The following is a 23,222-nucleotide window of genomic DNA, read 5'->3' as shown; positions in this document are numbered from 1 at the left end:
CAACAACTTCTATGTGTCCATCCTCAGTAAAGTACAAGCCAAAGATGAGAGTTAAGAATATCAGAAAGATTAAAGAGAGTGATGCGCATCATGATCCTTCACAGTGAGAGTATGGCGAGGACTCACAGGGGAGTAAGACTACAAAGAGATCATGCACGAAACTAACAAGAAGTCAACCGTCAAGTCTATCGGGTCAAAATCAACCGTCTACTGCATCTTCGAGGCATCTTTACTTGTCTCAGTTTCCTGGTTTCTTGCATCCATACATTAATGACATTGTTGATGTGTGTGATGATGGAACTTGTGGTTTTCGGGCTATTTCAACTTTACTTGGATGGGGCGAAGAGTCATGGCCGTTGGTCCGGACGCAGTTATATACTCAAGTTCGTCAACACCATAAATTATTCCATTTTATTCTATGACACTATCTCTGAAGTTAGAAATGCCTTAAAAGTAGAACACTTGAGTGTGAAGGGTCGAGAAAAATGGATGATGATTCCTGATATGGGTTACCATATTGCTTGTATGTACAATATCATATTTGTCTCTTTGTCAAAGTGACTTAACATTACGTTTTTCCTCTTACCTTAACTCCACATATGTATACGAGCATACATACAATCATTGTTGTTGGTTTTATCAACGACAATCATTAGGTTCAGGTAAAGTTGAAACCTGATAGTCCATTGTCTTCCGTCACTGATCGTTGGAGAGAGAACTATATTGAAAATCCAAAAGCATGTGATTTAGCATATGTAAGACGAATTAGGCACTAGGAAGATGAAGTTAGGAAGTCATCCTAATTTGTTTTATATTTGTTAAAAATATGTATAAATTATACGTCGTGAATTTTATATCGAACAATTTATGCAAGCCGTTATGTCGAAAATACCAAAAATTTATATTTTTTTTGCAATTTTGGGCTCATACCGAAAATTTTAAAGTTTTTGATATTCTGGAAATTTGTGACATTTTACGTAAAATTCATAACTTTCGTTGTGCCTATACCGGAAATTTTGAAATTTCCGATATGTTTTATCGAAATTTTAAATTTATGCTACATGTCTCATCGTAGTGGTAAAAAACAGTAAATTTACAAAATATCTGATAAAATACTGTAAATTTTAAAATTCCAAAATTTATCCAAGGGTATAAAGGTAAAATTGTTCAAAATGGGGATGAGTCAAATTCAAGTGGGGGGTGTCAAGTTAAATACTCCTCGTTATAATGTTCTATTAGATCATGTTCTCCTGTTCTCCATTTGAGTTTCTTTTTGGGTCTTTGACTCTTTAATATAGAACATTTAACTTGACATTCCCCACTTGAACTTGACATACCCATAATGTGATTGCTATTACCTTTATGCATTTATTAATATTTTTTTTGAAAATTTCTATTGCGTTATCGTAAATCTTGAAAAAATATTGTTTTTTTTCCGGAATTTCCGATAAAAATACCGGAATATTTGAAAAAAAATATGAAAATCTGGAAATTTTCTTTTACATTATCAAAAATATCGAAAATTTCGATAAACTATAAAAGTTTTCAAATTTTTTGATAAAAAACATAAAAATTTCGTATAGAAAATTTCAAAATAAGTTATCAAAAATTTGATCTATTATCGAAAATTTTAAATAAATTATCGAAAATTTCATTCGTACTTTTAACTCAATTTTTTCATGAACAAATTAAAAATTATGAAAATACATTAAAATGTCGGATTTAATTGACATGTTAATTTATCTCTAGTGTAGCAAATAAGAAAACATTTTGGCTTTTTTTTTAAGTACAATTGTCTATATAGATAAATAATAAATAAATAATTTTCTGTCTTTCACTCACATCACACACACAAGTAGCAGCAGAGAGAGAAAAAGATAAAATTTCCAATATTTTTTTAATGTATAACCTGATATAGTAGCTGAGAGATGAGCAGAGTGTGGAAGGGGACATACTACACAAAGAAGAAACAAACAGTAGGGTTTTAATCCTTTTCTCACTCTCTTTCTCAATTTCACTCCTCAAATCAATTATCACAACAACAAACCCTTGTTCAAATTACACCTTTCTTTTTCACATAGCCCAAACTTCCCTTCAACCCTCACTCTCAAACCCTAACTTTCCTCCAAACTTCACCACCATGCTTCCTCCATTTCACTAGCTCATCTCTTCCCCTTCCCACATTTCACAACTCTCATCCTTCTCATGCATCATCGGAACTGTTTCTGCCTTGTAATCAGGTGCATGCGTACTGTTTGAGAGGAGATTAGGTATGGAAGAAGGGACTGACCGTGGGATTCTCCTCTCTTGTGCGATTTGTGGAACTCTCTTCTCCGTTTTGGGGTTCTCTTCCTTCTCCATACTTTGGGCTGTTAACTGGAGACCCTGGCGAATTTATAGGTTATTATAACTTCTTCTTTCTATTTATATATTCTGTTTTGCTTGTTAGTTGTATTGCGTAGTTTAAGCTTAAATCGTCATAATTTACTTCAAGTTCTCTTAAATTTTGTCATATGGTTGCTAATTAAGTTAATACTTGTTTTGAAGTAGTTCTATTTCACTTGCATTGGCTGCTGTGTTCCTTCAATGCCACATAATTAGTGAAATACACATCCCTTTTTCGATATATTATTTGGGAAGCAACTATAATTTGAAAGGGTTTTTTCTGATTTTTTATTTGACGCCCTTTCCAAACTTTGCGTGCCATGGGAATTTTTTATTGTATTACGAGTTTGCCGATGCCAAATCCTGAGTGATTTGTTGTCTTCTTGCTAGTGTTGATAGAGGTATCACTGAAGAGGTAGAGGCTACAACCCTCAGCAATACTCAGTGTAGCCAATAGTGTGCAGGGCTATAGTGGCCCTTGACCGCTCGCTACAAGACACATAGTTGTGGAAGTTCATTGTAGATCCGCAGTGGCTGCTAGAGCCACACCTCAGAACATGATAAACAAGTCCTTAAAATCCCTTAAACTTTGAACACTAGGGATTTTTTGGTTGGGTATTTTAGGAGTTTTACACTTTAAAAAACCATAACAGAACTTCTTCTCCATCTCCTTCTCTCGCTCCTGCTGTCATTTTTAATTCCTCCTAACTTGTCAGTTGCGGCTAGTTATAGTGTTTTATGCATGTAGTATAATTTATATAAACTTTATAATAACCTTCCTGTAGATTTTGTTCTAAGTAGACCATATGGAAAGAAGTCAAACAACTAAAGATAGATGAAGACCTAGAAAAACTATAAGAGAAACTGTTAAAAAATATCTCGAGAAGTTATAAGGAAAGTAAATCAGATGGAAAGAAGTCAAACAACTAGAGATAGATGAAGACCTAGAAAAACTATAAGAGAAACTGTTAAGAAATATCTCGAGATTAACGAATTGAATCGCACAATTTGATCCATGTAGCCGACACCACTTAGTAGGAGAAGGCTTGGTTGTTGTTGTTGTTGTTGTTGTTGAAATTTGAAATAACAGTGGTTTGCATAAATAATAACCCAAATTAAGGAATATACTTAACAAATTTGGTAAATTTGAGATTATGCACCTCTTTATAGACCAAACATAAGATGTGTGTTTAATTATTGCCTCAGAAATGGAATGTCATTTACAATTTGATTCTGTTGTGAGCAAGAAGTTATTGTTGGAAATGTAACAAGTCTACATATTTGTCTGGTTGCGACTCATTTATGTTATTGGCAATTCAGTTCTCAATGATAATATCTTCCATTCCACTGCTTCGTCTAAAGTTCAGCAACAATCTTGTAGTATTGAGTTTTGGGAGGCTTATTGGACAGGGGTATAAGAGTCCTTTATAGAGGCCTTTTCCCCGCTTTTGTCGTTTCTCTTACATTCAGAATTCTAACCAAATTTTGCTTAGTGTCAATTTTCCCAAATTTCATATTCACCTCTTTTTGGAAGAGTAAGCTAAGACAATGACAAGGTACCTTGCAATTTGGTGGTCATGGTTAGTCACAATACAACATCTCTGCTCACGAGTCAAAGTGGTGGAAGCTTATTACACTGGGTGTCCTTTTCTTCTTATTGAAGGATCCGAATGGCATAGTAATGTTAGAATTAGATCCTTCATTTATTATTATGCATATCTGATCATCCTCATTACCCACAATGGCATGAACATTGAGGTGTCTTTTCCTACTTTTTTCAGGGATCCAACTGACGTTGTAATGTTAGAATTAGACCCTTCACGCATTTATTTCTTTGTTTGGTATTGGATAAAACCATAATTCATTTATTTAGGGGTAGAATTCAAACCACTAGGATTGGAAGCTGCATTAGCACTGGCAAATGAGAGAAACAAAATACATCATTTGTGAGCCCACTCTTAATCGCACGTTTTTTTGGAGTCTGCTCATTGAAATGATATTTTAGAGCATTTATGGCCAAGTTGTTGTGTGATAGATCCTTGTTTCCCTCTTCTAAATTTAAGTTGTTGAATACAAGGTAAGGTGTGGGTGTTTATACAAGCATCAAGTCCAAGGCTCTTGTGTGAGGGTGTGTTGGATATATGAGATTTCACAATCCTTCTCTTAATAACTTAAACTCTCGACAGCTGTTCCTTTGACAGGATAATGCAACTCCATAACAAGTTGGATCTATGAACACCCTTTGTAAAACCTACGAAGCTAAGAAGAATAGAATATCCTATAAACTTACTTAATGTTGTTTATGTATTATTAGTACCTGTTTTTGTTGCTCTTTTCTTAGGCATTATTAGAAAGAAGTAGTATTGATTATTGTTGTTTAATAAGGTAATTGTCTTAATTGGAAATAAAGCAGCAACAGTCTGTTCTCACTTGGTGTGGTCATCAGATGGATCAAATTCCACCATCATGTGATTCACGTTCCACTGTAAATCATGTCTAGTGTCAAAGTATGCAATTATAAATACTTTTTAAATGGTTGGACTTGGGCCCATAGTTTTTCTTTGTCTTTCTCTCCATCTAACTATTTGATCATCCTTCATAAAATATACTCCCCCTGAGGTTTCTATAGGGATTCTTTACACATGCTTAAATCACGTTATGCAAAGTTTTAGCAAAATTTGACCATCGTTTCCATACTGGGTGTTACACTCTTTTTCTCTACTGCATTAAATCCTAATCTTATTTTGTCTCGCGTATTTGCTTGGCCATCATATTGTTCATGCCATTCTTTCCACTCTGACATTGAGCCTTTGACTTGATAAACATCAAGTCCTATGAAGCATTGCAGGTCAAATAGTCATGTGGTAAATTTTGTATTAAAGAGAAAGAAAACAAACAAGAGCCCTCTTATAGAAAGCTGTTTGATCTTATAATTAATATTATACTAATTTCCATATTTCTGTAGTTTGTTGGGTTGTTTTGCAATTCCTAGCTTTCACTGATAATTATTGATTCGTTTTCAATAGGAAACCAAGTTGTTAACCTATAAATAATACAAAATTCTAAATTTCCCACTTATAACTTGCGCCTGTCAGATATCCAGGATATAACCTGCTTTTACTGGAATGTTTATACCTGTTTCAAAAATTGGGTAATAAAGCTTCTTTTTTGCAAATATAATTATTTTCAAATCATATTTTTGAACCCTCCTTGATAGCATCTGAATTATTGAACTTTGAACCTAACAAATGTCATTTAGTCATAAATAAACAGGTCTTAATTTTGCTAAACCAATGACTTGTCCTGTAAAATGTATTGATTGAGGAAGAAGTCCTAGTAGCACTGCTGCTTTAATAATGCAATTAAAGTACCCTGAATTTTTTTATGTTGATTTGGGCTTCCTTACATATATGTTTTTATTTGTGTCTATGTCCAGCTGGATCTTTGCTCGGAAGTGGCCAAATATCTTGCAAGGTCCTCAACTCCATTTACTCTGTGGTTTTCTGAATCTTTCAGCATGGTCTGTTGTAGTTTCTCCAATTATCGTGCTTATCATTTGGGGATCCTGGTTGGTTGTAATATTGGATCGACACCTGATTGGTTTGGCTGTAATTATGGCTGGAACGGCTCTCTTATTGGCATTTTATTCAATTATGCTGTGGTGGAGAACCCAGTGGCAAAGTTCAAGTATGTGCTTACTAGCCAATTTGTTATTTAACATAGCTTTGTGACTTGTTCAGTGTTCAGAATTTTAAGCTTATATTACTCTATTTGATGTGAAACCAACATTTCATTATAATGAAGCTTAGAACTAGATATAATCTTTGTTTTCTTGGATGGGTTTCCACCATTTGAGCAATATGCAACCTTTAAACATGATGGTGGCGAAAAACTGCAGCTGCATATATGATTTTATGGTGACTAAATGTTAGAAATAGGGAGCCGATAGAATGAGCGCTTCGAGAAATTTTGGTCATAAAAGTTACCTTTTCTTTGAGAAATGGGAAGGTCGCCTTCATTTGGTAGGTTTAGAGTTGGAGAGGTTATTGGATCAGAATGTGAGTCATCTCATGCACCTCTTCAGCCATGCCAGTGCCTGTACTATTAGCGGATTAAGAATACTGTTTTGGGCATCTAGTAATATAGATCTGATTAAATTATGTTCCCTTGAGGTAATTTGATTAGAAGAGAGCAGCACTGATTAGAAAATAGATATGGAGACACAGTAATGTAAGTTACTAAAATGTGGAAATAATTTTAACACTAGTAGAACCAGCTACAGATTGGCTTAGGTCCTTGGGCAAATCTATTTATTTTAATTATAAATATGTTGTTCTATGTTGCTTTTTGATTACATAGGTTGTGTTAAATTATCCAAGGTGAATGATATATCATGGAGCAGTTTTTGTTAGTTTTATTTTTGTATTGGCTCTTATGATTTCTGGCTAATATCTACATTTTCTTTGACAGGCGCTGTTGCAATCCTGCTTCTTCTGGCTGTTGCTCTCCTTTGTGCATATGAGCTTTGTGCAGTATATGTTACAACGGGATCACGGGCATCTGACCGATATTCTCCTTCTGGTTTCTTTTTTGGAGTTTCAGCAATTGCTTTAGCAATCAACATGCTATTTATTTGCAGAATGGTATTTAATGGTATGCTTTTGAATCACTTTTTTTACTTACAAATTGCTATTGAAGATTTGAATATATTGTTGGTAGTTAGTTATACATGTTACACATTTTCGATTTGGTTCCCACGGAAACACTTTTCAATCACTCCCTGAATTTTCAATGATATTCACTGGCATCCCCCTCTACCATTTGTTGCCTTATTGTAAACGTGAGACTGACACGCAGTTTACTGGCAACCTAAATTATTGGATTGAATTGAAAATGACGGTCACATACTGGTATGAAGTACACTGCGTTAAAATTTTAGTATTTTCCTGACACTACCGTGTCATAATTCCAGTTTAGATTATTATAATAGTAAATGCAGAGGACTAAATATGAAAGGACCACATTGAAAACACTCTTGTTGGAACTGAATTTACAAGTGTAATGTACAGGGACTAAATATATATTTAACCATTTTAAAAATTAACCAGATGTTGCATTCAATGTTCCTTTATGATGCAGATGATTTCCTGTTGCACTTACTGCTTTTGGCTTGATTCTGTTAGATAGTTCTTTTTTAAACTAGACAAATTTCTTATTATTATTATTCATGTAGGAAATGGCCTAGATGTGGATGAATATGTGCGAAAGGCTTACAAATTTGCTTATTCTGAGGGTGTTGAGGTGGGTCCTGTGGCATGTTTACCCGAACCACCAGACCCAAATGAATTATATCCTCGGCAATCTAGAAGGTTTGTTCTAGTTCTTGCTCTCAGTTTGGACTATCATAATAGGACAAATTACTGTAAGATGTTAAAATAGCATTCAGTATTGGCTATTAGTCAGGAATGCATTTAACTTGCTCTTAATTTTATCCACTCCTTCCAATTAGTTTATTAATTGATCTTTTTAATTGTTTTGATTAACTTGTTCCCATCTTTTTCTGATTATGGCTGAATGTTGAAAATCTAATATTGCTTCTCAACTATTTATAAGCAAATATAGTGCGCACTTCATTAAGCTTTCTTTTTTTGAAGTTATTGTTTTTTTTTTTGGTTGACAGGGCTTCCCATCTTGTTCTTCTCTATCTTGGCTCATTATCTGTTCTGTTAGTTTACTCCATCTTGTATGGTCTAACGGCAAAGGAGGAAAATTGGCTGGGTGCAATCACATCTGTTGCTGTTATTATTCTTGGTGATTTAATTATCCCTTCTTGATAATGGTTATTTTTGTACTATCTCAACAGGGGAAATTCTTATGCACCTTTTATCTCTGTTTATTTGTTTGCTGTTTCTGTGAACTTCTTGTCCTGTAGACTGGAATATGGGAGCTTGTCTGTATGGTTTTCAACTTCTTAATAGTCGTGTTGCCGTATTGTTCATTGCTGGAACATCACGGGTGTTTCTTATTTGTTTTGGAGTGCAATACTGGTCAGTTCCTTAATCCAAAACACGCGGTTTTCTTCCCCCATTGCACGTATTGGTTTGTTGACTTGTCTATGCTTTCTTCTTGCAGGTATTTGGGGCACTGTATCAGTTATGCTGTTATGGCTTCTGTACTTTTAGGAGCTGCTGTTTCTCGCCATTTATCGGTTACAAATCCATTAGCTGCAAGGAGAGATGCCTTACAAAGCACTGTAGTTCGCCTGAGAGAAGGATTCCATAGAAAGGAGCATAACAGTTCTTCTAGCTTTTCTGAAGGCTGTGGCTCAAGTATGAAACGGAGCAGTAGTGTTGAAGCTGGCAATCTTGGAAATGTCATTGAAGCTAGCAGGGGTCTGGCTGCAGGTGATGGGAGCAATTGGAATAATGCCATGTCTCAAACTGCTAGTTTGCCGGACGGGGTCAATAGTGACAAAAGCATTGATAGTGGAAGATCAAGTATAGCGTTACACTTACACAGCAGCTCCTGTCGCTCAGCTGTTCATGAGCCTGAAGTTGGAATATCATCTGATGATAGAAATTTGAATCACAATAGTTCCTTGGTTGTTTGCTCTAGTAGTGGCCTTGATAGTCAAGGGAATGATTCTAGTACATCTACCTCTGCAAATCAACAACCATTGGATTTGAATTTGGCTCTTGCATTCCAAGAAAGGTTTAATGACCCTAGGATTGCTACTATGCTGAAAAGAAGGACAAGACAAGGTGATCGTGAACTAAGTAGTTTGTTACAGGATAAAGGCTTGGATCCAAATTTTGCTATGATGCTAAAAGATAAAAGTTTAGAGTTAGATCCAACTATCCTGGCATTATTGCAAAGAGGTAGCCTAGATGCAGATAGAGATCATCCTGAAAATACCGATAACACCAGTGTTGACAATGCTGCGCCTAATCAGATTTCATTATCCGAAGAACTGAGGCTACATGGGCTTGAAAAGTGGCTTCAGTTATGCAGGCTTATATTGCATCACATTACGGGTACTCCAGAACGAGCGTGGGTTCTGTTTAGCTTTATTTTTGTATTGGAAACCATCACTGTTGGTGTATTTCGCCCAAAAACTATCAAAATCGTTAATGCAACACACCAGCAGGTGAGTGCTATTTCCTTAGATTATTTCCGGTTTGTTTTGTCCAAGTGAATAATGTCCAAGCACCACATTTTTGGAAGCCTAATGTCTATATTTTGTTTGTTTGATCTTGGGATGGTAATTGTTTGAACCTTATTGTGAATGTTACATGTGTCCATCTTGATGTTTTTTGAACCTTCATTGCTTGTAGTTTGAGTTTGGCTTAGCAGTTCTATTGCTGTCTCCCGTGATATGCTCTATTATGGCTTTCCTTCGATCACTTGCGGTGGAAGAATTGGCCATGACATCAAAACCAAGGAAGGTACAGAGTTGGCTATATTTGGATTGAATATAATTGGTGCATTTAATCATGTTTTTTATTTTTATTTTTTAAATGTTGTTTAATTGACCAACATTTGCTGTCTATTTTTCTAATTGATTATTGGTTGGTTGTAACATGCAGTATATGAATCTGTTGCTTTATGATGTTCTTGGTTCTGTTGTGTGAAGTCTACACCTGTTTGTACTTGTACCCTATCATTTCTCCGGCTTAGCTGTCTCTCAGTTAGATAGCAGTCATTGTTAGTTAGAGCTAGATCAGTCTATAAATACTGAGTTGTAACAAACTTACTGAACTGATTTTCATCGTATGAATTCAATATAGACAGAAAACACTTCCTGTTTTTCTCTGAAACCTAATATGATATATATTGCTAAATGTTCCAAATGACCTATGATTTACTAATCTATCTCCTTGCCGTTTGTTAAATTTGGCTGACACTATTCTGATATGTACGTCCCTGTTGAAACACAGTTCTGGAAAGTTCTTCAGTTACCTTTTCACAGTTCATCCATGTGAAACTTGATGAAGTTAACTTTCTCATCTGATGCCAACACATCAAGCTTTTTCATTTTGATGAAGTTACACCGAGACATTTCATTAATTCTCATCTGGTGCCAACACATCAAAATTTCTCATTTTGATGAAGTTACACCGAGACATTTCATTATTCTTGTGTTTCTTTTTATGTTTCTCGATTATTTTCTTTATCTCGGCAGTTCTTTTCAATGCATAAATACATTTCATGATGATGCGTCAGTAAGCATTTGTATGAAATTTAAATTAATTGCTAGTACTCTATTATCTTTGACCGTCTCTTCATAATATGTTTTCAGTATGGTGTCATTGCTTGGCTGCTCAGCACTTGTGTTGGACTGTTGCTCTCCTTTTTGAGGTATGCCCTACTATACCTAAAAGTCTTTACTATTTTTAGTTTTGACCTCATTTTTAGTCAATTTTTTTGGAGAACATTTTTATTGTCATGATTGTAATTCAATATATCAACGTGCATTCAATATATACATAAAATTGGTTTTTGTTTACATGAATGCTCTCAATTTCCTTCGCTATTATAGTCCTGATTGTTCATGTTATCAACTGTTTTTTATGTCTCTACTGTTCGCAAATCTTACTATAATAACTTTGCTTATTTTTGCACAAAAGTAATATGATTGAACATGTCATTTATATTTGTTACATTGGCTTAAAATATTTTTTCGGAATCCATTTCAGCGTATGATGTATAGCAATTCCTTCCATTCATTTTACGGAAGAAATACATATATGTTAAAATTTAGAATGATGCAGTTGCTTTTATTAAAAAAGAAGTTGCTGTTGCTTGTGAAATTGAATCAATTTTTGTTTTGAATACTGGAATAATTATAATCCAGTGTAGTTTAGTTCCTTTTTGTCCTACTAACACATAATAATGCTTATGCCTCTGTTTCTTTTTATTAATTTTTTTGTCTAAATTGTGCAGCAAATCATCTGTTCTCCTTGGATTGTCCTTGACTGTGCCACTAATGGTTGCATGCCTTTCTTTTGCCATTCCTATATGGATTTGTAATGGTTACCAATTTTGGGTTCCCCATATAAATTGTAATGACAGTGCTGGAAATGATCGTATTCCTCGTACAAAGGTCAGTGCTTTATGTTATTCCACCTACTTTATTGGTGGCCAGTGTTTTATGTTTCCAATAGATCCATTTGTTTTCCTTTGTTAAGTACGACGCATATACATATATATGTTTTTCTTGTCACTTACATATTTTTCTACTATCATTAGTTCCATTGGAGGCCATGTATTTCCGTCTTCTATCATTTAGCCTTACATCTGTGTTACTATGTGTACTTTTGCTTTATCCTTGTGGTCTCTGAGAAGCTAAGCTTACAAGTTGAAAGGTTAGGTAATTTAGATGACTTTTCTGTTCTGTCATACTACGTATTACGCTAGTCTATATGTAAAAACACCTATGTATGTAAGATCTTTGTAACTAATAACTGTATCGGAACCATAATTGCTAAAACACTTTCAACATGTGCTTATTCTCCGCTTATTCCCCACGTGTCAATTTACAAGACATTACAAACTCGGAAAACAAGCAAGCTTTAAAGTGCTGGGGTCCTGCCCAATATTTTAGAGAACCGTGAGTTGTTGTGCACAAAGAGAAGACATGAAAAACAAGCCTGAAGAACTTGCTTTTGGTGTTTCTTCCCCATCAATATTAGTATATGATCATATTAATTGTAACATATTCTAGTTTTTGGGTCCTTTGATTTGGTGCTTATGTAATGGTATTGATGTTCGATTGAGGTTTTTATAATTTTTATTATGAAATTTTGTTATGAGATTCATTCAACACTTGCATACTGCTAGCTTCCGATAAGTTCCAATGAACTATATCCTTCAGTTTATGTGACTGGTAAATTTCAGGGTTATCAAATAGCGGCACCATGGCCGCTATGGTGGCTATACATGGGGGTTTGGCCTTTCCGCGATGGTAAATATCGGCTGATATTGCGGGTTTTTCCGCCATAATCCGCCGCAAAGCAGCCGGTATAGCGGGATTTTGGCTCTCTGCCATCCGCCATCGACAAATTCGACATTCAAACATAACATTCAGGAAATCAAAAATTGAGAGGAGGCGTGTCATGTACTTATTACTTGTCTTTTTGAAGTTAAATTCTTTGCAAATTCATAGTTTTGTCTTGCTTCTTTTTACAGGGTATAGTTCTCATAATTTGTATGTCAGTATTTGTTGGATCTGTACTGGCTTTGGGAGCAATAGTTTCTGCAAAACCTTTAGATGATTTGAGATACAAGGGATGGAATAATCAGAAAAACTCGGTCTCCCCTTACACATCATCTGTTTTTCTTGGCTGGGCAATGGCATCCGCCATTGGTTTAGTTGTTACTAGCGTACTTCCAATAATTTCATGGTTTGCAACATATCGGTTCTCCCCGTCTTCTGCTATCCTTATTGGAATATTTTCTGGTATGCTATTTCTCACGGTGTTTACAACTACATACATTTTTTATTCTAGCTTCTGATATTTATAATTCAATGAACTCTTCTGGCTGCAGTTATCCTTGTAGCATTTTGTGGAGTGTCTTATTTAGAAGTTATCAAATCTAGGGATGACCAAGTTCCAACAAATGGTGATTTTTTAGCTGCTTTGCTTCCATTAGTCTGCATTCCAGCAATGCTCTCCCTTTGCTGCGGATTGCTTAAATGGTTGGTAAAACTTGACTATCTGTTTGTTGCTTTGCATTTCGATAGGGGTGTCTCATGGTTTTCAAAATATTTTATTTGCAGGAAGGATGATGATTGGAAACTTTCTCGAGGTGTATATATTTTTGTTATAATTGGTCTTTTGCTTCTGTTTGGTGCTATTTCAGCTGTAATAGTGGTCATCAACCCTTGGACGGTAAGAGCAATTCTACTTAATGTGTTGAATTTAATAACTCTTACCCATGTACTTGTCTTTCCTCCATGTCTCTTCCTCTTCAATTTTTTTTTGCTGAATGTCTTCTTTCCCATTACTGCAGATAGGGGTAGCATTTCTTTTGGTCCTTCTCCTAATGGTATTAGCAATTGGTGCAATTCACCACTGGGCGTCAAACAATTTTTATTTGAGCCGGGTACAGATGGTGTTTGTTTGCTTCCTTGCTTTTCTGTTGGCTTTGGCAGCATTTCTTGTTGGATGGTTTGAAGGTGCTAGCAAGTTTATTACATAAGCGTTGATATGCATGTCTTTAGTAGAAACTAGTTGATATACTGTTGTTGTATTCATTTCTTTCTGCTTTTCAGGTAGACCATTTGTTGGAGCTTCGGTTGGGTATTTTTTATTTCTTTTTCTTCTTGCTGGAAGGGCATTGACAGTGAGTTATTTATTTGCTCTGTTAACCTTATAGGAAGCATGTTTATGAATTCTGACTGTTTTCAAAGTTCCTCTTTATTCTCTTCCAAGCTTTTATTCCTTGATTCTGTGTATTATCCAGGTTCTTCTTTCATATCCGATTGTGGTATACTCTCCCCGAGTTTTGCCGGTGTATGTGTATGATGCTCATGCAGATTGTGGAAAGAATGTCAGGTTAACCCTTAAGCCCAAAGTTCGATTTTTTTTTTCTTCCTATGTTAATTGTTTCTTTAATTTTATGTGTTAAATGATTGATTAGTTTATTTATCCACTGCTTGTATTTCTACTTACAGTATTGCCTTTCTCATGCTGTATGGGATTGCCCTGGCAACTGAAGGCTGGGGGGTTGTTGCCAGTTTAAAGATTTATCCACCCTTTGCTGGTGCAGCTGTATCAGCAGTAACACTTGTTGTTTCATTTGGGTTTGCTGTTTCACGCCCTTGCCTAACTCTAAAGGTTAGATAAATAATTATGACCAGCGTTTTGAATTTTAAAACTGCTATAAATTCAAATTATTGGACTCAAAACTACTCTGAAATCTCTGATTCTCTATATGTAGAAAATGGCTAGGGTATAATCTATCAAGTGCTTACTACTTCAGAAAAACACTTGTTGAAGTTCTAACCTTTCTATAATGTACAGATGATGGAAGATGCTGTACATTTTCTCAGCAAGGAAACCGTTGTTCAAGCAATTGCTAGATCGGCTACAAAGGTATGTTCATCTGTCAATGAGATTGCAGGATACATCGTACCAAATTTTCACTTTGTGCTTGTTCTCCCGCCCGCCATGTATACACACAAGTTTGATCAACTCACATGTCCCTACTTTTGTTTCTTGTCTAAGTTTCTTTGCATTACCAAAATACTAGCATAATGTGTCTAGGCTAGCAAAATCCTTACAATTAATATAAGTAATCTCTAAACATTTGAAATTGCACTCATTGATCCTGATACCGACATTTTCTCCGTTTTGTTTTAATGAATATTTGCTGTATTTAGATTTTTATTGAATACTATTGGTAGAAAAGTATCCCCTTTCCATTTTTCAATTAAGTTAAACTAAATGTTTGTGTTATTTGCTTGACTACAGACCAGAAATGCAATATCAGGAACTTACTCAGCACCACAGAGGTCGGCTAGTTCTGCAGCCCTTTTGATTGGAGACCCCACTGTTATGCTAGATAGGGCAGGGAATTTTGTGCTTCCCAGAGCTGATGTCATGAAATTGAGAGACCGTTTGAGAAATGAAGAATTAGTTGCAGGTTCATTATTTAGCAGATTAAAATATGCAAGGACATTTTGCCATGAGCCAACCAATGATGTTGATCACAGACGAGTAATGTGTGCCCATGCACGGATTCTGGCTTTAGAAGAGGCTATCGATACTGAATGGGTCTATATGTGGGACAAGTTTGGTGGTTATTTACTTTTGTTGCTTGGTTTGACATCTAAGGCAGAACGAGCACAGGTAAAAAGGCAATTGTAGCCGCTTTGCATACAGTGAATGATATCTAGTTCTAATTCTAATTCTAATTCACGTGTGACACCAATAATCCATTTTCTCTTGTAGGATGAAGTTCGTTTGAGACTCTTTCTTGACAGCATTGGATTTTCTGACTTAAGTGCTAAGAAAATAAAGAAGTGGATGCCAGAAGATCGCAGACAATTTGAAATTATTCAGGAGAGGTACTATTCTGGTTATTTGATATGTATGTATATCCTATCAAGCTCTTTCCAACTAACTATTTTGCAATTATTTTTCTAGTTACATAAGAGAAAAGGAGATGGAAGAGGAGATCTTCATGCAGAGGCGAGAAGAGGAGGGTAGAGGGAAGGAAAGGAGGAAGGCTCTACTTGAAAAAGAGGAACGCAAATGGAAGGAGATAGAAGCTTCATTGCTCTCCTCCATTCCTAATGCTAGTGGCAGAGAGGCTGCAGCCATGGCAGCAGCAGTGCGTGCAGTTGGAGGTGATTCCGTTTTAGATGATTCCTTTGCTCGAGAGAGGGTTTCAAGCATTGCACGTAGAATACGTGCCTCGCAATTAGAACGTCGTGCACTTAAGGTTCATTTTCTATCTATGCTATTACTTCTGAATAATGATAATGGTTGGTAGGATTGTGCTGAGTTTGTGATTATATGTAAAAGATCAGAAAAAACATTATTGACAATAGCTATTGACTTGATACAAAAGATTCAATACTAATCCCTACTTATAGGTTATATAGACTCAATCCTATATCAAGAACAAATCATGATAATAATAACTAATATCAATCTGTTACTATGAGATACTCTAAATTAGTATGAAGATATTATAAGATGTTTTATAATATTCTAATACTCCTCCTCAAGCCGAAGCTTACTAAGTTGTTATGGTCCCGAACCTGGGATCATGTTGACACAGTCCTAGACGCGGTAGAGTCTTTCCTTTGACCTATGGTGAAGGCAAAAGGGGACTCGCAATTCACAAGTATTTTTGATAATAATTGTCAATGATTTTAATTGTCAATCTAATGCCTTTTAAATAGGCTTACAATAGAAGAAGAATCCTAATTAAATTCGGTTAGTAACTATTTTTTCCTAAAATTACTATCATTTAAATTTAAATGATAATAATCCTATTTAATAGGAAAATTCTGTTCTTACCCCTAAATCTCTTATCCTAGAAATACTGAAATTCAAATTTAAAAATTCTGATATGTTGACTTATTAAAAGCAAATAAAACAAATTTTAATCAGCATAACTAATTGTTAGGAAATGTGATTGGGCCTAACTCAACCCTACAAAACCGGTTGGTAGAGTGAGGACTGCCCCCACTTACAAACACATGTTCAGGCCATATATTATCCGATGTGGTACTTTTAACACCCCCCTCACGCTCATGACTAGACAACTGGAGTGTGGAAATAAATGGTGGGTGGCCAACATAACTAATTGTTAGGAAATGTGGTTGGGCCTAACTCAACCCTACAAAACCGGTTGGTAGAGTGAAGACTGCCCCCACTTATAAACACATGTTCAGGTCATATATTATCCGATGTGGTACTTTTAACACCCCCCTCACGCTCATGACTAGACAACAAGAGCGTGGAAATAAATGGTGGGTGGCCCGATAGCGGAAACCATAGTAGGTGGTCTGCCAGATCTTAAACGAGTCTCTGATACCATGTTAAGAAATGTGGTTGGACCTAACTCAACCCTACAAAACCGGTTGGTAGAGTGAGGACTGTCCCCACTTATAAACACATATTCAGGCCATATATTATCCGATGTGGGACTATTAACACTAATCATAATCAGCAGCATTAGAGTTCCACATCATGAGCTTTAAGCTTTTTACAAATGTATCCCTTAAAAGAGAAAATCAAACCAACTATGTTAGAGCCACAATGAACTTTTACAAACTAAATCCAAACAAAGCTGCAACGATATTTGGCCAGATTGTCCTTTACTTGAAACACCCAGCTTAGTTTTTGTGATCAGTGCCAATGACTAAAAATTGACTATAGTTGGACCACATAACTACCAAAAAGAGAAAATTAACTTGGTGGGACAAGTTATCTGTGATCGATGCCAACGACTCAACCTTGACTTTGGTTAGACGAAGGGACTACCGGAGACTATTCACATTCTGCTGAGATCAATGGTTTTAGGTTTTGGAGGGACCAAAACCGAAAAAAATCTTTTTTGAGGTACCAAAACCGAATAACAACTTTTACAGGTACCAAAACCGAATAACAACTTTTATAGGTACCAAAACCATAATCTTTTATAGGGACCAAAATCGAATAAAATCTTTTATAGGTACCAAAATCGAATAACATCTTTTACAGGTACCAAAACCATAATCTTTTCATTTTTTAGGGACCAAAAACATATATAACTATCTCTTTTATAGTGGACTCGTGGTATTCTATTTTAATTACACAGGATAACTATTCTGGAGATTGCTTATTTAATGTGCTTCTGATACTATTGAACATTTGGTATGCTTGGCAGACAGGAGTTACAGGTGCTATATGTCTCCTTGATGACGAGCCAACTGCATGTGGCAGGCATTGTGGTCAAATTGATTCTAGTCTATGTCAAAGTCAAAAAGTCAGCTTCTCCATTGCATTGATGATTCAACCTGAGTCTGGTCCTGTCTGTCTTTTGGGTACTGAGTTTCAGAAGAAGGTTTGCTGGGAGATTCTTGTTGCTGGTGCTGAACAAGGTATTGAGGCTGGGCAAGTTGGGCTTCGATTAATTACTAAAGGTGATAGACAAATGACTGTTGCAAAGGAGTGGAGTATTAGTGCAACTAGTATTGCAGATGGAAGGTTTGTACCTTATGTCTATATTTTGAATAGTTATCTTATGTTTTCTTAGTTTAAATTTTGTTAATACTATTTTATCGAATAACATTTAGTAATTTAGGATTTCTGTTGCCCAATTTGCAACTACTTTTTCTTGATGTTGCTTCATGATTTCACTAATATTTTGTAACTCACAAGTCAATGATTTTAATATCGCTTCCAGCTTGGCTGAGGTGCAAAAGATAACTAGATTTACCTTTAAAGACTGTTGCTACTTTGGTGTTGTAAATCTGCAACTATGATTGAAAATGTTGAATGAGTTATTTAAGACTATCTAATGGCGAGGTTTTTTGGAATCAAAATATGCACTTGTCATAATACTATTGGACTGTTCTGCTCTGTCTAGACAACGTTGTTTCAATGCATGGCAAGTTATTGCTGTACATTTATGTGTGATTTAATATCTTGCAGGTGGCATATTGTCACGATGACAATTGATGCTGATTTAGGGGAAGCAACATGTTATTTAGATGGTGGATTTGATGGCTACCAGAATGGATTACCATTGTGTGTGGGTAGCAGCATTTGGGATCATGGAACCGAAGTTTGGGTTGGAGTTAGACCACCAACAGATATTGACGCATTTGGTAGGTCAGATAGTGAAGGGGTTGAATCTAAGATGCACATTATGGATGTTTTTCTCTGGGGGAGGTGCTTATCGGATGATGAAGTTTCTGCTCTCTATACCTCTGTAGCTTCGGCAGACCTCAGTGCACTTGATTTGCCTGAAGATAACTGGCAGTGGGCTGATTCACCCTCAAGGGTATGCATCTTCTGCATCCTTCCCTCCTCTTATCATGTACACAATCTTAGTCATGCTGACTGTAGTTTGCATTACATGTGTAATTTACTATTTTTCTCATTCACATTCTAACATTAGAGATGCATATTTATGCAAGAGTAAAGACTTGACAGCTAACAATTCCTGTTTGTAACTTATCTGAGCTGCCACCAATTTAACTGTACATAGCTGAATTAAACTGAGGTGTAAGCTAATCTAAATCTGTCATATAAGTGTGCTAACAATTACTATCAACATGATTAGATTGTACTTGTGCTTAACATATCCTCAGAGAAGATAATTGAAGTTTAAACATTATTTAGGATTTTGGCTGCTATGTTTATTTTGGTTGTCTAATCTCATGCCTTGTTGTGCTCCTAGGTTGATGGTTGGGATAGTGATCCTGCTGATGTAGATTTGTATGACAGAGATGATGTTGATTGGGACGGACAGTATTCAAGTGGGAGGAAAAGAAGGTCAGAACGTGATGGCATGGTGTTGGAAATGGATTCCTTTTCTAGGAAGTATAGAAAACCTAGAACTGAAACACAACAGGAGATTAATCAACGGATGCTATCTGTAGAATTGGCCATCAAAGAAGCTCTCTTTGCTAGAGGAGAATCACGTTTTACTGATCAGGAATTTCCTCCTAATGATCACTCATTGTTTGTGGACCCTGAAGACCCGCCTGCAAAGTTACAAGTATTTCTCTTTATTATTATTTTAGATTTAGTTTATTGTATTATGTAATTTCAAATCTTACTGTTGTTTTCTATGTAGGTTGTTTCTGAGTGGTTGAGACCAGGGGAAATTGCTAGACAAAACCATCCTGGCGGCCGTCCTTGCCTATTTTCTGGACCTCCAAATCCTTCAGATGTTTGTCAGGTTTTGTGATTTACATGTCTCTTTCTATACTTTGTCAACAAATGCCTGTTCGTTATGTATGATTTGATAGGTTTGGATTTTGCCATTTCTCTTAATAGCTGTCTTGTCTAACAATTGAATAGGGACGGTTGGGTGATTGTTGGTTCTTGAGTGCTGTTGCTGTTCTGACAGAGGTTTCACGCATATCAGAGGTTATTATCACTCAAGGATATAATGAAGAAGGAATCTATACTGTTCGCTTTTGTGTTCAGGTAAGAATCGAATTCACATCACTTTCTTATTATTGATCTCTTTTCTCATGCCATATCTGATAATGGTTTCCATTGGCTGATCTTTTATGATGTCTCTTGGAGCTTTAGACACTGATAAATGTTTAGCTTTAAATTGCTTTCATCAATTTAACCGTTGGATTGAAACTTTTTAGAGTTTTTAAGTCTTCAAAATTGAGTACAAGTAAAAATTAGTGCTTTATTAGACAAGTAATGTATATTATAAATAACACTTTCAAAAGTGAATATCAACCATAAGATTTATACTTATCACTACTAAATTTATCTAATGTTTGCTATGCATGATAGTCATGTTAATATTACACGATTCAGCATTTGATTTGTTAAGTTTGTATCATACAATAAGTTTTGGCTTACTCGCTTAGATAAACTATAATGATCTATTGAGAGATAAGTTTATTGAACTAATTCTTATACTTCAACCACACATTTGGATAAGTTCATTAAAATTAGTTTTAGTAATTTTTAGTGAATAGGGTTGTGTACAAATTTTCAGAAGTGTGAGGACATCATTAAAACTTTTAAAGACTTCGTTGAAAATTCAAAAAAATCATACGAGCTTTAGGTATAATATAATCAAAAGTTATTAAATGGAGTGAGTGTTCAAAAACTATTCCTAGAGTTAATGCATTCCTACTCTCTCTATTGCATGGTTTAGGCTTGCTATTTATTTAATACATGAAAAACATTAACTGACATTTGATATCCAATATATGATCTACAATAATTACAAGTCATATGGCCTCATGTCCTCTCTAGTTGCATATTCATGTGATGTTTGCTATAATTTCTATTACTTTGACATCTTTTTTATTGCTTATTCTGGTTCTTAATTTCTAGGGTGAGTGGATCCCTGTTGTTGTTGATGATTGGATTCCATGTGAATTACCGGGTAAACCAGCATTTGCTACAAGTAAGAAGGGTTATGAGCTTTGGGTCTCTCTATTGGAGAAGGCATATGCCAAGTTGCATGGCTCTTATGAAGCACTAGAAGGTGGGCTTGTTCAGGATGCTCTTGTGGATCTTACTGGAGGTGCTGGGGAGGAAATTGATATGAGGAGTGGTGAAGCTCAGCTTGACCTTGCAAGTGGTAGATTATGGTCTCAGTTGTTACGCTTCAAGCAAGAGGGTTTTCTCCTAGGAGCAGGAAGTCCCTCAGGTTCAGATGTGCACATCTCTTCTAGTGGTATTGTACAAGGTCATGCATACTCAATACTGCAGGTATGGGACGATGTTTAATATCTCGTTAATATCAGTTGTTTTCTATAAACCATTATAAGCTTCAACTTGAAAGCTTAAAATTCTAGGAGACTTGGTCCTTGAAATCAGTGCAATACCTTTATGATTTTTTTAAGTAAGAAGTTGTACTAAAGTAAATAGGGTGTGTTTGAATATTATTTACTCATTGAGCCCAAAAGGCTTTTGGTGTGAGGTTTGTGTTTTGATATAAAATCTTCAAGAATTTTAACCTAACTTAAACCTTTAAAGGAGCTGGTCTATGACTGTCTGGATGATTTTTAATGACCTTTGCTGTCATACAATTTTAGGTAAGAGAGGTGGATGGGCATAAACTTGTTCAAATCCGAAATCCATGGGCCAATGAAGTTGAGTGGAATGGTCACTGGTCTGACTCATCATCTGAATGGACAGATAGGTTAAAGCACAAGCTGAAGCATGTTCCACAGGTAGTAATATGCCTCAACATGGTATCATATTGTGAATGAGGGGTAACTGCCCACTCTGTTGTGAAAGTTTCTTTGCTGACACCAATTGACGATTCTATTTTTATTTTCACTTTTCTGAGCAGTCAAAAGATGGTATATTCTGGATGTCGTGGCAAGATTTTCAGATTCATTTTCGATCAATATATATTTGTCGTATCTATCCATCAGAGATGCGTCATACTGTTCATGGTCAATGGCGTGGTTACAGTGCTGGTGGGTGTCAGGATTATGATACATGGCATCAAAATCCACAGTTCAAACTGACTGCAACTGGGCAAGATGCATCATTTCCAATTCACGTATTCATTACCTTAACTCAGGTACGAATGGTATTTGATATTTAGTAATGCATTTATCAAAAACATTATCCCCATTGAATTTCTTTAAAATCCTATTTTATCATATTCGTAGGGTGTGGGATTTTCAAGAACAGCGGCAGGTTTCAGAAATTATCAATCCAGCCATGATTCGCTGATGTTCTACATTGGAATGAGGATTCTTAAAACTCGTGGCCGTCGTGCTGCTTATAACATATACCTACATGAATCAGTTGGTGGGACAGACTATGTAAATTCTAGAGAAATATCTTGTGAAATGGTTCTGGAACCTGAGCCAAAGGGATACACTATAGTTCCTACCACTATACACCCTGGGGAAGAAGCACCATTTGTGCTTTCTGTTTTCACCAAGGCATCAATAACTCTTGAAGCTTTGTAGTGCCCAGGGGTGGCTACCTGTTGATGAGTTTCTTGCTTGGGTTCTCTGGGATCATATACTTGCACTGCTGAAGTCATGCTTAAGAGCATTTGGGTAATTTTCTCTCTTGGAATCTTCCCCCAATTTTCATAGTGTAGTAGTAGTCTACATGTCATTAACACTGTTTATGTTTTTTTACAGCCTATGACTATATATATATATATATTTCTTAAAGGTTGAAGTTTCTTGCATGAATGGGCAGTCTCAAAACATTGCGATATGATTTCCTGATGGGGATGTGGCCTGGCATTGTTTCAAAGGACATGCTTGGACTACGCATCTGCCAGCATTGAAGAGGGCACTCGGGGTGTTTATTATGTACATAAAAAGTGGTACTATAGGAGTATACTCGTAACCATTTAAAAAAAGTGGGAAAAGAAATAGCTGAAAATAAGTAGGAGATTACTAACATCTTATTCAAATGGAGGTGAAGGAAGGGTTGGGGAAGTATAGTTACAAGAATTCTGTAACTTGTGTAAATTCAGCTCTTCCGTTTTTGATTCTTTCCAAAGAGTATTGTACAAACATTAACAATTACCATTCCCTATCATTTGTTGACATTTGGGAAAATTTTGTATAAATGTTTTTCTAATCTAATTTTGTTCCAAAAAAAGAGGAAAATAAATGTTTGTTAGTTTCATTTTATATATGATAGAAA

At 35.7% G+C, this 23,222-nt stretch overlaps 1 protein-coding gene across 2 annotated transcripts; it reads left to right on the top strand.

Moving 5' to 3' along the window:
• The first annotated feature begins 1,873 nt into the window (after positions 1–1,873).
• On the top strand, positions 1,874–23,204 carry LOC127101579 (calpain-type cysteine protease DEK1). Of its 2 annotated transcripts, none has more exons than XM_051039030.1 (31): positions 1,874–2,400; positions 5,822–6,072; positions 6,856–7,038; positions 7,619–7,754; positions 8,066–8,196; positions 8,318–8,432; positions 8,518–9,532; positions 9,720–9,830; positions 10,685–10,743; positions 11,329–11,488; positions 12,574–12,844; positions 12,934–13,084; positions 13,166–13,277; positions 13,399–13,564; positions 13,661–13,731; positions 13,852–13,943; positions 14,063–14,225; positions 14,412–14,483; positions 14,862–15,239; positions 15,342–15,457; positions 15,537–15,834; positions 17,773–18,092; positions 18,540–18,891; positions 19,291–19,611; positions 19,690–19,794; positions 19,917–20,045; positions 20,925–21,305; positions 21,632–21,769; positions 21,892–22,128; positions 22,220–22,618; positions 22,740–23,204. In XM_051039030.1, the coding sequence occupies exons 1-30, from the start codon at positions 2,273–2,275 to the stop codon at positions 22,523–22,525; spliced, it is 6,468 nt and encodes a 2,155-aa protein (XP_050894987.1). In that variant the 5' UTR covers positions 1,874–2,272; the 3' UTR covers positions 22,526–22,618; positions 22,740–23,204. The 2 variants fall into 2 exon arrangements, with proteins under 2 accessions (XP_050894987.1, XP_050894986.1); XM_051039029.1 differs by having other exon boundaries at positions 22,706–23,204.
• The last annotated feature ends 18 nt before the right edge of the window (positions 23,205–23,222 follow it).

Source organism: Lathyrus oleraceus, chromosome 7, assembly GCF_024323335.1.
Source record: "Lathyrus oleraceus cultivar Zhongwan6 chromosome 7, CAAS_Psat_ZW6_1.0, whole genome shotgun sequence".
Taxonomy (NCBI): domain Eukaryota; kingdom Viridiplantae; phylum Streptophyta; class Magnoliopsida; order Fabales; family Fabaceae; genus Lathyrus; species Lathyrus oleraceus.
The sequence above is the reverse complement of the archived record's forward strand: the minus strand, read 5'-3'. Positions and strand labels throughout refer to the sequence as shown.